Source organism: Erithacus rubecula (genome assembly GCF_903797595.1).
Source record: "Erithacus rubecula genome assembly, chromosome: 2".
Lineage (NCBI taxonomy): Eukaryota > Metazoa > Chordata > Aves > Passeriformes > Muscicapidae > Erithacus > Erithacus rubecula.
The window spans coordinates 39,546,856-39,563,325 of NC_136685.1; the positions used below are offsets into that span (position 1 = coordinate 39,546,856).

The 16,470-nt window shown below is 35.6% G+C and overlaps 1 protein-coding gene across 2 annotated transcripts in view; it reads right to left on the minus strand.

Annotated features, from left to right (window-relative positions):
- The window catches only part of ASCC3 (activating signal cointegrator 1 complex subunit 3), a 249,066-nt gene that overhangs the window by 18,747 nt on the left and 213,849 nt on the right, over positions 1–16,470 (minus strand). For both annotated transcript variants that reach the window (XM_079327712.1, XM_079327713.1), the window contains exon 37: positions 2,743–2,967. In XM_079327712.1, coding sequence (XP_079183838.1) covers positions 2,743–2,967 — 225 coding nt within the window. The remainder of the gene's footprint in view (positions 1–2,742; positions 2,968–16,470) is intronic.

A 16,470-nucleotide genomic window follows, 5' to 3' on the forward strand; every position in this document is an offset into this window, starting at 1 on the left:
ACAAGAGAATTTTAATGTAAAGCCAAAACTTTTAAGATATCCAAGCAAAAATTATTTAAGAGTTGTGCAATTTTTTTCATAAGGATAGTGGAATCTTGCCTGGAATCCAGCAGCTACATTTACCTATATAATGCTGTTAACATGGTTTTCTGCTGGACCAGTAACAATACTCACTGGCAATGAAAAGTCCAGAGGATGTTGGAGGAATGGAAGGGAGAATGAAACATTTGGGATAGGAAAGGAGCCAAGGGAGGGAAGGCTGATTCAGGTGAAAGACACCACAGAAGATTGGAGAAGGTTAATATTCTGTGGTGGAAAGAGGCTTGCTTACATATCATAGCTAGAGATGGCAAATCTGCACTGCAGGGGACCTGGGATAAAGGCTTGCTGTATAACCACCAATAAAAGCTCTTTGACAGATCTTTCTTGTAACAGAGAAGCAATGCTGATATGAAAAGTCTGTTATTCACATTCCCACCAGCAAAAATAACAGTTTATGTTCAGGTCACAATTTGAAGGTTAGGTCTACAACCTCAACATTAAAATAATTTGTAAGTAAGTAAACAAAAACTCAATGTAACTAAAAAGCCAATTCCCACCTGACTGCTGTATTTAACATTTTATGATGCACAAGCATGTGTTCACACACACAGAGAACAGCATCCACTGAATCTGTTCATCAATGGATCCTTCCATGCTTCAGTTCCTTTTCTCATAACTAACATCTTTCTTTCTACCTTTGCTGACCCAGAGTTCATCAGCAGGTCAGTGCTGAGGAAAAAAGGTAACAACCAGTACTGAAAGTGTAACCCTGTCTATTGCTTAGATTCTGGGAACTTTAACCTCTGTTTGGAAAGCGTGACTAATAAGATGGAACCAATAATCTCCTGAGAGATGTAAACCATGTGCCAACTTTAAAATACAGAAGTGCTTGCATGTTTTTTTACTATTAAAAGTTTTTTTTTTTTTTTATTTTTTAAGATCACTGTATATATAACACTATGTGGAAGTTAACTGAAGGTTGGAGTGCCAAGGCATAGCATGGAATGGCATTTTTCTAAACTCCATTTAAGCTTAAAGGAACTGTTGAATATATTGAAATTTTTTTTCTAAGTGATTATTGTTTCTGAAATACATATGATGCAGTAGGTGGATTAAGAAAGTACATTTCTTAGCAAAACAGAACAAAATAATTACTGCAAATAGTATTTAATTTAAATTTTCCCCAAATATGTAATCAAGTCTTTAATGCTTACTCCACAAACATCTAAATGAACTAAAGTTCATACTAAAGTATGTGATTTCTTTGGAAAAAAGGTGAATTTTCTCACTTGAGCAAGTGATGCTTTTCTCTGTTAATAACTGAATATATGGCATAGCTGTTTCTATACTTACAGCACCATGATTTTATTGATTAGAAATATTTGAAACAGACTAGCATCCAAGCACTGCTGGTTGCCAAAATTAGGACTGTGTAGCAGTAACATCTGGGGTGTTATTTGTTTCTTACATTCCCTAATTTCAGTTTTGCTTCATTTGATGTTTTAAGTACTTTAAGCTTGTTTTTATTAATGTAAGGCTGAGCCTTATCCAGATTGCTGGACTGAATTGCACACAGTATTTTCTCTGTCTAGAGCACTGAGTAATAGCTTCTCATAGAGAAGTTTTATAAACTGCCTGGCTTAACACAATGATGTTTGCAGTTACCATATTGCCAACAGGCTTCAAACAAGTGCAAAGCTTCTGTCTGATAGTTGACAAACAGATCACTGAGGACATTAAAATTTGAGCAAACAAAAACTGTAGGAAGAAGGAAGTACTGGGTCTATTTTACAAATATTGAACTCAGAATCATAAAAAGAGTAGTTTGTTGAAGGCTACCTCATCTTCAAGGACCTGTGAATGAGTCCTTGTGCAGTTCTGCTAAAGAGAAGAAATCTTCCCAGGAGAGTCAGAGGGTTGTCTCCTGAGACAGCTAGAGCTCACCTTTCCTGCTCTAACTGCAACTGAGCTTTTCAGATATGGCAGCACCCTATCCCAAACTCCAATCGCTGCTTTAAAATTCTTTTGAGGTGGCAGCTGTGCATGCTTGTTACCACTACTGTCTCTCCATGGCCAGTTTAGTTTCTGTGGGCTGCAACTGCAGTACAACTGTAAAAATTCCAGGGTGAGTTTAAAATCTGCATTTAAAAACATGCTCTTTGACTCTGTGATCATTGGGACACAGAAGATGTATCTTTACACTAGCTAGAGGAGCTTAGGGAAAACCCCCAGATCTCACCCCAAATCAGATTTCAAAACATGTTTTATGTGTGCTTGGGAGTGACTATAGTGCTTTTGGGTGCTACAAAAGTAGGAGTTCCCAGGGGAGACAGGTTCCTGGGCATCAGCATAACAACCTGCAGGGACCACAGCCATGCCAGAATGACTCTCAAACAACATTCCACAATACAGAGATAGAAAGCTGTTGCAAAGAAAGCAGAGGTCATTATATGGCAATAGATGCCTACAGACAGAACACCACTGTGTTTTACTCTAAGTTTGTTTACCTCCAGTTCTGTAAAGTGGGAACCATTATGGGCATCCAGTTCCTCCCTAAACAAGGGGTTATAATATTGTGTGGTACCAGCTCTGCACAAGATTGCAAGAAATCTTCGGATCCTTCTATATTCAAAATATGACAACACTCTACCAATAAACAGTAAACCAACAAAAGTTATATACAGAAATACATCACAATACCTGGCATATTCTGATTGCTTGGTCCAGCACTGTCTTTGTATCTGTTGCATAATCTGGACAAGGCAGCATGGCATGACTGAAGTGGGCTTGCAGCAAGAGGTGTGTTTTTGTGTGTGAACTGTCAAATGAATGGGGATTGACTTCAATAGGAAGGTGTTTGGCCAGTTCACTGTTCATCTGATCTTCATTGTGTCTCACAGGCAGATCTGTGTATTCGTCAGCATTCTTAAAAAAAAAAAATTAAAAAAATTAATCATTGTGATTAACTTCAGAACAACTATTACTGCTTACTGAGGCTTTAAAAGTATATGCATTTAATTTACCACAGTTAGATTTCAACACAAAAATGGTAGCATTTAAATGTTTAGAAGTGTACTTATTTATCAAAATCACACGTGGGAAAACAATAACTAATATAACATCCTCAAATACTGACACACTTATAGATTTTCAACTTTTTTTCTTTCACATAGCCGATACTAACATCAGAGAACAGGAAAATAAATGCAATGAAAGAAATATATTCATTGGATGGATTCAATAGTAGGAGATGACCCACAGGTATCCTACCTCATTGGCTCACAAAAACATTATAAGTTTAGCTATGAATAAGTCAAAATCTCATATTTTCAGTTTTCAGGTTTTAAGTTTTTCTCTAGGTATTCAAAACCCCAGCAACTTTGAAATAGCTCTCATATGGTTATTTTCAAATATTTTTTTCAATATTTTGTGCAGTCAGTGTCTAAGCAACTGATGATGAGTGATCAAAACACAGCAAAATCTTAAGCAGGTGGTAAAAGCATTCTCTGTGTTCCAGAGTGGGACTAATGCTATTCATGCCAAAATGAAATGCATGCAAGAACTTTCTCACCATTGCAAAAAGAAGCTGCCCACCAACATGCAATCTAAATGCAGTTATAAGTAGCAACATCATAGTGGCTGAGAGGAGTAAGTACAACTAGTTTGGTCTCCCAGGCAGAGATGTTGATTCTCCTGCTCGGGAAATCCACTGTCTTTGAAAAAAAAGTTCAATAGAAACATCCCAAGAACTATAATTTATGCTAAAGAGTCAGTTTTGTGACTTAATTGGCAATTTTTCCCTCCACAAAATCCTCTTGTGCATCCTCTTGTGTGTATGTATTGTTTCGAGTGAGAACGATCTTTCTAAATAATAAAACTTGCAAGTAAGGTAAGAGTTTTATAATATGTGATATCTTTTCCATCTGTAATTTAAGAGAGTATATTTCTTTTGTCATAAAATAAAAAGTCATTTGGGAAGCCTGAAGGGCAATGTCTTCAAAACTACAGGCTTAGCAGAGACCATTAAATTAAAGTGTTCAGGGTTTTATATTCCTCTTAAACTATAGATTCAATATCTTGCATTTTAGTCTTCAATTTCATCAGACTTGCTGCAAATCCATATTAATGAAATATTCACAACAGTAACCAGTGAAGAGTGAGGTAAAGAAAAATGGCAATTTTAGAACATCTAATTGAACTACCTAATGACTTACAAAGAACCATATCCACTCATTAATATCCTAAGACATGGAACCTTTTTCTGACAATTCCTAAAAGCAGTTAGATAGCTGTTTTTTACCTCCTTGAAAACTGACAGCACAAAATTTTCTATTTGCTTTAATGGTGCAAGGAAACTGTGTCTAAACTGTGATATCAGTGTAAAAGGAATGGTAACCACTAGACAATTTAAGGTTTGGAAAGAAAATCAGAATGTCATTAATTTATTTCATATCTCAACTGCAGATTAGAAGTGAAGACTGAATAAAGACAACTGCTGCTTAATCCTGGATGTCTCTGCTAGATCTCTTGTGAAAACTGTGGTCATTTATTCTCTGAACCTAAGGTCACAATCTTTTTAAGCCCTATAGAAGGCTGCATGTTTGCTTCACTCTTTTTATTTAACTGGCTTCTCCTTCAAAGATATTTTAAAGAATATTTACCAAGGAGATTTTTTACTTAGTTTTCCTTTGCAGTTTAAAGTAGCAGAAAGAAGAAGGATCAGCCAAGTCAGTCCAGACCAATTGGTACCCCTGAAAATTCATTTTCCCTAGTTCTTCCCCAGCACAAGTTTTATTTACATCCAAAACACTCCTCTTATTTTAAACAACTTGCCTACTTAATTTCCTGTTTGTGATCATTGACTGTAAGTAAGTGAGGTTCATTTTCTTATCTGCATCATGTAGGTAATTAAAGGAAATTGAGAATGGGTAGTGAAGCTTTTATACAACTGAGAATGAAGCTGAATGGAGGGCACTGAGGTCAGCAGAGTCCATTATATTTTTATGTGAGAGGCCGGTATGTCTGCCCTGTCCTTGTTTGCTTAGTGTAGGCTGGACAGACTACTAACTGCAAATCTGTTTCTCTGATTTGCCCAGCTGTCCTTGAATAAAGACATCTTCCATTGCAAAACATTAAATGACAGTGATTGACAACTTTGTGATGAACTCTGCTTGTAACCCCCTGCTACTGTTTTCAGGTTGCATAAGAAAAGACAGAATAAAGAAACATCCTTTGTAATCACCTCAAATGGGCCCTGCTGTTCACTCAATATTTTTTTATTTTAGTTTTCCTTTTCATTGCAAATCTCAATCTGTTCTGTAAAGGCTGTATCTTCAAGGGTGCCACACAATATAGAATATATATTGTTGTAGTACATAATATCTGAAGATCATTCTTACTTTCATGGGTGAGGAAAGAGATCAAACTACATATCAATCATTAATCTTCATTCTAAAGGCAAGAAACTTAATACAAGCTTCATAGTTAAACCACAAAACACTGCTGTGTATTTTTCACTTTCCCTTTTTCTCCTCTTAAATCAGAGCTGTTGCAGCCTGTGTACAAGTAATAGGTTTACAAGCACCTACATAGTTAAGCATAACTTGTGTGTAGCAGGAGATAACCATGAATTTTAGCTAGAGGTTCTGCAACTATGCATTTGGTAGTCATGTCACATCTCTCTCTCCTACAATTCTGTGATGGACTTTCCCAATAATGTCTCCTTTTGGGCATTAGAGACTGCTGCATCATTTCAAGGGTGTAGGAGTCATCTCAGACTTGCATTTCAACCTGCATGTGATATGGGGTGGTCATATAGGAGACAGTCACTCACACTGCCACTGAGAAATGTCACACACAGACCTGCATAAACTCAACAGTTACATTTTACAAGGCCAAAGGGCTATTCTGGTAATTGAATTCTGTTTCCTGCATAACAGCAGCCACAGAATCATCTTAAAATGCTGCCTACATCATGCTCCAAATATGCAGCTTACCATCACCCTTTATTTGAACTGTTAGAAGAGTCCTAAAAGGAAACAACTCATATTATTTTAAAATATATCTTTTTCAGTTTTGTGGTACCATCAGGCATTTAAGGAGTCAGACCGAACTAAAATTTAAAGAAGGTATCCAACATCATGAGTATGGTACTCTGCAGAGCCCCCCCCCCCCCCCCCTCAAACCTTTCTTTCTACCCAGAAAAAGTGTAAGTTTGGCTGAAATTCCTGATTCATAGTGAGAGCTGAGCTATGAACTTATACCACATTTAGATCTTCTAAAGTATTTTAAATCTTGAGCAAATGCATCTTGCCACTTTGTCTACAGGAGAGAAGAGGATACTTGTAGACCACAGACAGAAATGGAATCAAGGTAATCTACTAAAGCAAACTTGAATATTTTAAGTTCAGTCATGGGAACAGTAAAACTTAGAAAGTTAATGAGTTCTAGACTTTAAAGAGCAGTTGATTAATTTGTAACAATGAGGGTCTAAACCAAACCAAAAATAGTTTCTCACATTCCAGAGTTGAACCAGTAGTCTTTTCTTTAGCAATGTTTCTGAAACTGCCTTAGAATTGACTATGTTCCTTTCCTTTATATAGATACTGTGAACCTAATCACATTTTTAGCTTTAATAAGCTTGAAATATATTTTGCTCTCTTTCAAGCTTCTGATGTCAAAAGAAACAAGGGAAAACATTTTTAGAACATTTTGCCATAAAAATAAACAGTTTTAAGCTAAAGCATAAAAAAATCTTGCAGCAGACTAGTACTAAAATTAAATACTAACATAAAAGACAAGGATCTTTTTAGCTAGTACTACAATTACATTCTCTTTACCTGAAACTTGATTTAAATTACATAAACTTCTCTAATGGTTTAAGTACATGCTGAAGGACTGCAAAAATCATACATTTGTGAATAGAATGAATGAGCCACAGTAAATAAATGTGGGTGGTTTTTTACAGCTCTTCTGCAATTAACACTAATAATGCATTATGAATTTAGTTCTCTGCTACCAGAGAGAACAACTTATTTTCCCAAGTGAAAACAGCATATTTTGATCTTTGGAAAACTGGATAGGTGAATATAAGATCCACAGTAATGTTATTATATAATTTGTCATTTGATCCACTGTACCAAGTGATGCATGGTACTCTAGTGCAGCATCCAGGCCTGCCACATTGTGCCACACTGTATAGGAACCAGTGGGAATACAAAATTTATAGCAGATCCACAAATTCTAAATTTTTCTTTGAGGATACTTGAGCTTCTGTACTTAAAACCATTTGGAATTACTTCTAATTATATATATACATATACACACACACACATATATATCTCCACTCGTGCTGACAGAAATCTCATTTGATCCTGTTACCTACATCATAAGGAAAATTTAAAAAGTTGGTTAACTAAAGCTCCCAAGCTAATTTTCCTTTGGTCATAATTTTCCCAAGAGAAAAAGACCATATTACATGGCAAAGGAATGGCACAATTTCATACTGCAAACATTATTTAAATTAACCAACATATCTATAGTATATTTTATTGTCACATTTTTGAGTGTGAGTTTGACTTATAAGGAAAGACATTACATTCATACTGATGTATCCTGACACACAGCTAGAATATAATCAAGCTTACATTTATATTCAGAAAACTAATAAAGGTGAGGAAATGTGCTTTAAAAAGAAGGGAAAAAACCCAAAAAAACAAAAGCAAGCCTAACTTAAAAGTTAGATTGAGAAACAGAATTTGAGAAGTACTTGCTAGAATTACTGCGATGCAAAGCTTATCTTTGTTAGTGATCCCATTATAAACTCCTATTTTAAGGATTTTATTGGCACCCCCTAAAAGTATGTGTTTTGGTCTCAGTTTTATGAGACATAATTTAAACTTCCAAATGCTTGTGTGTTTTTTTTTTACTCTTAGATATGAAAGATCTATGACAATATTCTGGTTAAAAGACACTTAAAAACATATGTTACTAGTTACAAGTTTTAAGAACAAACATGACATGTGTTTTCAAAATTCCTATCATAGACTAAAAGTGGAAAAAATTCTGCCAGTTCACTCTGTTTTACCCATGTAAAAATAAACTTTTAAGACAAACTTTGCAGAAGAAATGCTCCAGATTTTCAGGGCAGGTTGGTGGGCTCTGCTAAACCACACAGCAGACTGAGGCTTTGCAGAGATCTTAGAAAGTGACTAACATGGTTCAAAAGAAGATGACACTTTTCAGGCAAGATAAAATACCTTTGCTACATGATACTGTCATTCCTCACAGACAAATTCATCACAGTTTACAAATATACTCCTTGTCTTCAGATACTGTACAACACCTCCCCATCAACTGCTTGTGTATGTGGCAGTGCCATCAAACTGCGTCCAGCATATTAGAGCCACCTCTGCAGAGCAGTTCCTTCCCCTTGGGGGCCTTCCCATGCCTTCCTTTCCAGGGTTGGTGCTGGTGTTTAGTGCACTTTTAAAAATAATAGATATATTTAAAAAAAAAAAAGTATTAATTCAAAGTGCAACATTCACCCAATTAACTGGGTAAGAGCTATGCAGTGAGGCTGGGCTACCCTGGGCTCTGTCTCTAGACTTAAGAGTCAGCAGAACAAACACTGGAAATTTCCAGTTGGACACGAGAAGTTGAAGAGAGAAGGTTGTAAAACCCATCAACATGCAATTATGCAAATCTATTATGCTTGAGACATTAATTTGTAACTATCTTTCACAATTTTAAATGGCCCATTTCTACCATGGGACCTACATAGTTTATAAGAACATCAGAGAAATTAATTATTAATTAATTAATGATAATATGCAATATATTAATTGTATTATCATACTTTTAACTTTAAATAAACAAGTACTTGATTTTTATTTTAAAATAGCTGCATATAATAAACACCACAAATTTTACAATTACAGACATCATAAAAAGCACAACCTAGGGCAATGAAACAGTTGAGTGATCACTTAAAAACACCCTAAAGGGTTTAGATTTCACAAGTTCACCTCTTACTTAAAACATCCAAACTACAAACTACTGATGACATTCCTGATGACCAGGGGTCAGGAGTTTGAAAGACCTTTGCCACTGCTCACAGAGCAATAGGAGGTCAGCAATATTAGCTACCAGTAGCAGAGAGTGACCTGGGAACTTCCAAACTGCAAAGTTAAATTACAGACCTCTGCCTTAGCATGGAGCTGATAAAAGAATATGCAAGCATGCTAGCATACAGGAGGGGGAGGATTATTATAAAGTAACAATGATTTGACATGGGAAAGAAGTTCTTAGGATTTCTATACTAACTTGACAGTTGATTTTCCATTTTTTTTCTCTAGTTTCTTAAGCATATTAGAGAAGCTGAGTTTCTGTGTAGGGGGAAGATATAGTAATAGATAATACAATCACTGTAATTATCTTACTAAATGTTAAAAAATATACTTCTAGAACCATTCTACTGCAGGAAATTTTCCTATTTAAGTTACATGTTACTAAAACATTACAACAAGGAATGAATTCATGATTTTAAGTCCTACCTCTCATATAACATATTCCATAAAGGTTATAATCACAGTCATAATTTACTGCTACTTTTTCTGGCCAGTCCTAATAAAACCACTTCTAAAAATACATTTACCCTGGATGTGTAGGTACTTTTACAGTGTTAAGGCTGTACAACTTTCATAGATTTGGCTTTAGTTTGCCCTTTTAAGTTAAATTATTGCTTATAAGTATTCCTGTAATACTTGCACAGTTTAAGAAAAAATAAATGTGAAAGAAGACTGAATTAGGAAAAAATAAGAGCAAACATCTGGTACCAAATACACATTATTCACCTAGAATAAGATACTTTGACCACAGCAAATAAACATAAATGGAATGGTACAAATTCAGTTTATAATGTGAATTTTCATAATGTGAGAGAATTACTACATTTTATTGCTGTAAATGGTATATTAGAGTTCTTGCCTCTCCAAAATGCCTTACTTTTCTGATTACTTCCCATGAGAATACTTTGAACCTGCACATTTTAAATGTGTGATCATTGCTCCATTTTTTTAATCTTAAAACCTAGATGGGGCAGTGACCCACAGTTTACTTTCCCTGTAATCTCAAGTCATATTACAGAAAAGATTTAATATTGGTTTTGGCTGTACTGAAACTAATTGTATTGCACCTACAGAAAAAGCTTTTCAATACATGAACTCAATAATCTGCTAACATGAAACTGGGAAAATCTCTCTGAGTATACATTCAAAAGTCACACAGTCATGAGAACTCAACTTCAGTCCCATTTGCATGTCTGTCTGCATTTTGAAACTGAGCTTGGCTGAATCAGCTGGCCCAACTACTGACTGAGATGATGATGGCAATAAAAACTGGAATAACAAATCCTGGCACACAGCTTTCCCTGGGAAAGTGATCAGTCATTTTCCATCTTTGGCTTTGATCCTCCACTGGGATCTTTCAGTGCAGAGCCCAGACCCAGGGAAGAAGTTAACAGATCTCTGCATTAAGTTAATGCCACTCTGCATGGAGACAGGAGTAAGCACTACTAATGCTTTATGTGAAATTGGGCCCCCCCTACTGTATATGTTAATATAAAAGAGCTATAAAAGCTCTGTGTGCTGAAAAACAGATTTCAAATCTGCTGACCTGTGGCAGGTCCCCTAGTGGGGAGCCACAAATGCACAGTGTTGCATTTTTGTAATGGATTAAATTCTGGATCTAGACTACTATGTGACCAGAGACAAAAGGGAATAAGAAGTTCACAGGCGTGAATACCTGTCATCATGTGGTGAAATGAGTAGCAGCCTGTGCTCAAGAGAGGCTCAAGCCCAGAATATCAGAAGAACAATACAAACTGGCAGAAATATATGGGAAACTTGGAAGGTGCCTACATGCACAATGTCTTTTCAGCAAGCCAATACTACTGGTCTCACTCTGAGCACTTTTAAATGAAAATAGTTTAATATAATAATAAAAACCCACAACTCTAAGAGGAAATGACAGCTGTTGCAAGTAAATTTCAATAAGGGTAGTTCCCTGCTGATAAAAACTGGCACATCTCCATTCATTTCAGTGTAACTGTGTGGATTAACATTGCTGAAAATCTAACCCAATGTTTTGAACAACTCAAGAGCTACAAGGAAATACATAGATGGAAGACACTGGTAATTACAACAGTGAGAAAGAAGGGTAATTACTGAAGAAACAAAAAAGTCAATACAGGAAAAATATGTGAAGTCTATTATACAAATAGATAACTTGTGAGTGTTTTGGGATGCTTCATTTGAGTTCTGTCAACGTTTTTATTACAAATGACAACAGGTCTGATACCAAGAATAACAAGGGAAAAATGCCCTTGTACCATAATGGACCTTTTACAGGACATGCCATTACCAAAATAGGATGCATCATGCATCACTAAGGCAAATCTAACCCTTTTTCAATGGCAAGTGGTAATTTTTCTTGGTGATTGGCACAAGTTTGTGAGAACACTGCAAACTCAGTGTTCCTACAGAAACACATACCATGTCTTGCCTGCATGTAAAGACATTAATCTAAAATACACTGTAAGATCTGTATTAAAAAAAAAAAAAAAAAGGAATGATAGCTGATGATTAAGAGAGTTGAAGATATTTTGCCTCTGGCATAAAGTTTCAAGAACTTCTTTTAAAAGACAAAGAAAACAGAGATTTTCAGGACCAGATGTCTAGGAAGATCCCATTTGGATTTGAGCTACTTAAATTTGCAATCATGTATTTATACATCTAACAGAGCTTCTGTTTCCCCTAGAATCTGAAAATTAACTAGCTTTGTAGCATCTTCCTTGATCTGCCACCCGTGCCCTGAGGATTAGAGACTCCACCTGAGCTTGTTTTACAAGCATAACAGAAAAAATTAATCTCTGCTGGCAGCGATCCCACTGGGATACTGATGAATAATGATATCCCTCTCTTGCTGCCCTCTCAGTCCACTAGAAAAGCCACTCTAACCCAGCAACGTGGAAACTGCTGAAACCATTCCAGCTGTGGATTAGCAGGCAGTCAAGCATCCATCTGTTCTGTGTGAATCAAGAGAAAGCAAACATGCATTCTTATAGCTAAAGAAGTATTAAAAATTAGCATCTTATATGACTGCATATAGTAAATATTAAGACAATCATATATAAAAGAAAAAATAATCTATTATCTACACCTCATGTTTACAACTGCTTGTTGCCTTAAGCAAATGATAAACCAGTTGAAATTAATCTCCTTAACCTACAAAATACCATGCATTCAATAATTTAATATGTTTAAAATAAAATTTCCCAATACTGTATGCATCAGTTGTACCTAAAAATCTTCTGACAAGAGACATGTATGGACCCACTTTGTAAGCAAGCATGGTGACATCCTGCCAGGAGAAACACTTAAGAGGGCTGTTGTGAGAGGAATTTTTGCCATTTTCTCACCCCATAAGGTGAGAGGAATAGACTTGAGATATTTTCTCTTTCTGAAAATGTGTAGTTTGAGTAACCTCTGTTGGCTTGCTGTTCTTTTCCACTGGAAAACAGAAAGAAAAGGCAGTGGAAGTGGAAATTAGAATGTGGTCAACCCAATGAAATTGGTGATGTCTGATTTGACTCCTCCATGGGAAGAGGACAGTGGCCTACTATAAATTAAGGAAAGCTGAATTTGAGCATTAGCCCAGAAAAAAGTACTTATAAAAGTACATAATTTGACAGTTTTCCCATACATCAATTCTAATACTTTGCTTGATGCCTGGCTTACACTTATTCAGTTGCAAAGGTGAAGAAAATGTGAAGCTGTTTGTTCTCTAAAAGCAACCTTCCTACCATACAAGAAATTTCCAAATATATATACAATTTTTTCAGATACTTTCAATTTTTTTCAAATGCTAAGGTCATTTGGTAGCAAAAATCCCTCTGCAATTTCTTCTAATATTACAGCCTACCTAAGTAGCTGTGAAATTAAACATCTTGTAAATATTAGGCAATAGGAGAGGCTTATTTCTTAAATATTTCTAAATAGGAGAGGCTGATTTCTTACATGTTCATCTCTGATAATACAAAACATCAACATTTAAAGTAAAATTCAATTTGTGAAGCTAGACAGGCCCCCATCAGGAAAGAAAAAAAAAAAAAAAAGAAAATGAGACAAAGAAAGAATTTAAATGCAAATAGGAAAATAGAAGTGTCACATACTTCATTAATGACTGATCAGTAATCCTCTTATGTTTTTTTTTTTTTTAACTACTATGCTAAAGGAACAATATGTGCTGGATATTAATCTGGTATGATGTAATCCTTTCAGCCAAACCAATCCTTATCCTGAAGTTTCTGTTCCAACCAGAGAATGATCTACAATGTCATCCTCTTTCTTAAGAGTTTCACAAGGAATATCTTGTATGCTGACAGAGTATTTTTGTGCCTTTAAACAGCTGTCTGTATGGCTCAGTTGGTGTCACTAAGTGAATTGTATTCTATGAAAAGAAGGCCATCAATATGATTGTTAACTGTTGTAACTTGTAGTACAACTGACAAAATCAAAGGCAAAGCCAGTGGAGATAAAAGAACTGCAGGGTGCAGAAGGCCTAAATTTGCTTATCCTGCTTCAATTACAAATTGGGAGGAATAAAGCAGGTAGAACTTGAACTGACTTGCTAAAGACAAACTAAGCCTGTAAGACTTCCTGCTGGAGCATTTGGGACATGAGAACACACAGCAGCCTTACAGATTATAAAACATTCAGCTTTACCATAATAATGATGCTGTTGAGAACCTGGGTTCTGTTTCAACAAACACAAACATTATTTCAACAAATATATTGTATATTTGAAAATATACAGCCATATGACATGACTGCTGAAAGAAGCCATTTAATTCCCTGCATGAATACTTTGCCAAGAAGTGGTTGCATGTGCACAACTGTGCATAATTTGAAATCTTGCATGACAGTGGCTACAATTCTAACTGTCAAGCAGTAAGTAAAAGGTGCTTGTGCTAAAATAGACAAACAAATAAGTGGCCCATGGGTGAACTGCATGCTCTTTGAGCACTCAGCTAAACCAAGCTTGCTTCTACCAGGGGCAAACACTGATTTGCCACAGATGGCAGCCAATGTTCACCTTTGCAAGTACCAGACCAGGGCAGTACCTCTGTCTACCTGGCTCTCAGAATACTTTCCACTGGTATACATGACTCTTTTGCTGCTATAACTGCATCCTGCTAAAGGAATTTAGTTCCTCACTTTTGTGACAAATGGTTACTAAAGCAGGCGTTTAAAATGGGCATATAGCCTGAGGCCACTTCTTTCTACTACCACAGCTATGTACACTTTCAAAAGTTTTTCTCTTGGATGTTGCACTGCAATCAAAACAAATTAAAGAAAGAAAAACAACTGAAACACCCCCCCCCTCCCCATATCCAAGATAACAGTTCTTGTTTTATGGCCTTTGTCGTGGCAAATGTTTTTCAGAAACATTTAGCTACAACTTTAAAATATGTTTTAATTTGTGAGTATTGATTCAGTTGGTGGGATTTTTTTTTTTAAGTGTCCTATAATGACAGAAATTAAATAAGATTGGATGGGGAAAACAAGGAGACCTGTAAATTGGAGGTTAGAAATTCATGCATACTGGAGATGGAAAGGATTTGTATTTTCTGGTTTTGACTGTAATTCTTTCTTATTGATGCCATAAAAATGGAAGACTTATGCCACGTTGAGTCAGCTGTCACTGGTGGGCATTGTTACCTTGATTTACTAATGGACTGTGCTTTCCTGGAAAGGCAGCCAGCATATTATGCCTTCAAACTAAAATTCAAGCCATCATTTGGAAAAAGAAGACCAGGAGACAGTTGGACCACAATGTTAGAAAAAAATTACTACATTCAAGTACAACAGCAACATTAAAAACTGCTCCATCTACTGGGACAAGAGAAAAATCAAGACTAATTAAATGTGTGAGTACCCATATAAGTATTTTCTGCTAAGTACAAGATATTTTTTAATATACTGGACATAGATGATGAAATTTGGATGCTATTGTAAGGCACTGTAGCATTTTGCTTTATTTTCATGAACTCAAACATAATTTTCAAATTTAAACTATTAAACACGCGATATCATCTAGATGATTCAAGTGGGAACTGAAGCACAAATGTTTTAACATGTTTAAATCCAGAGAATATGAATTATACAAAAAATAAGTAAATTATCCCAGAAATGCCTGTGTTTAGGCTGAAATTTATGCATTGAACAGTCCTTGGCACAGATTTATTGTAAAGAAAGGATTTAATTGTAAGAGGTAACAGTTTTCTTCTGTTTAAATATAAAAAAATATTTCTTCCATTTCTAAAGTATGAATAATGTCTGAGGCCACAGCCCTGATGTTCATATTGTTGAGACTGTACCATAGATGTGAAATCAGACATGGAAGTTCTTTAAAGGCTTTTTTGCCTGGAAGAAAATCATAGTAGCACCTTTATTTTCTTCTAAATTAAATGAAAACGTAATTTTACACTAACTGTAAACACTGACTTAGGAAGAGTGATCTGACTTTTTTCTGAAGTGACTAAAGAACAGAGACCCAGTTTTATATAATATCTTAAAAATTCCTAAAAGCAATGATTCTGCCATGGCTTGCAGGGAAAATATTAAACAAAACAGATCACATTAGCTTCTCCTTTTGACATAATTTTTGTAAGGCATTATTTTCTCCTTCCCTGGTGTTTAACTGGAGACCTGATGAAAAGATGGTTTATCACGGAGTCAAAAACCTTTGAGGCCCCTTCATGGGAGACCAAATCAGCAAGAGAATCCCCATACAGAAATAAAATTATTTTAGACTGAGAGTGTAAATACTCACAAAGAACTGCATATTTTCCTGGTTGGAACAGGAATTGTGAACAATGATAAAGAGGAAATACAGCTACAGGTTAATTGAATTATCTAGGTTCCCATAGTACAAATACCTACCAGGTAATGAAAGACAGATAAGGCATTAATAACTCTACTCATTTACTATCTATGTATCTTGAATAGAGAGTACCTGTTTCATGAACCTCCTCCTTATACCTTCCAAGTCTGTGACTTCAATATGTACAGATTTTCTGCTCAGTTCCAAATTACTTTAATACAAGTCAGTGTCACCAAATCAATTTTTAGAAAGAAATATAGTCATGTGGATATCAAACTTCTATGTCCATGTTTGTATCACAGAAAGACAGACACGTATGCCTCACTATAACAAAAATACCATGTCCTCTCTCTAAACTTGCTTTTCTAAGAAAAAAAACCTCTCTCTTTTTAACAATTTACATGAAAGACAGCAGTAGACACATAAAAATCAACCAGTTCTCTTCTGTAGGTTGAATTAAAAAAAAAAAAAATAATGGACAAC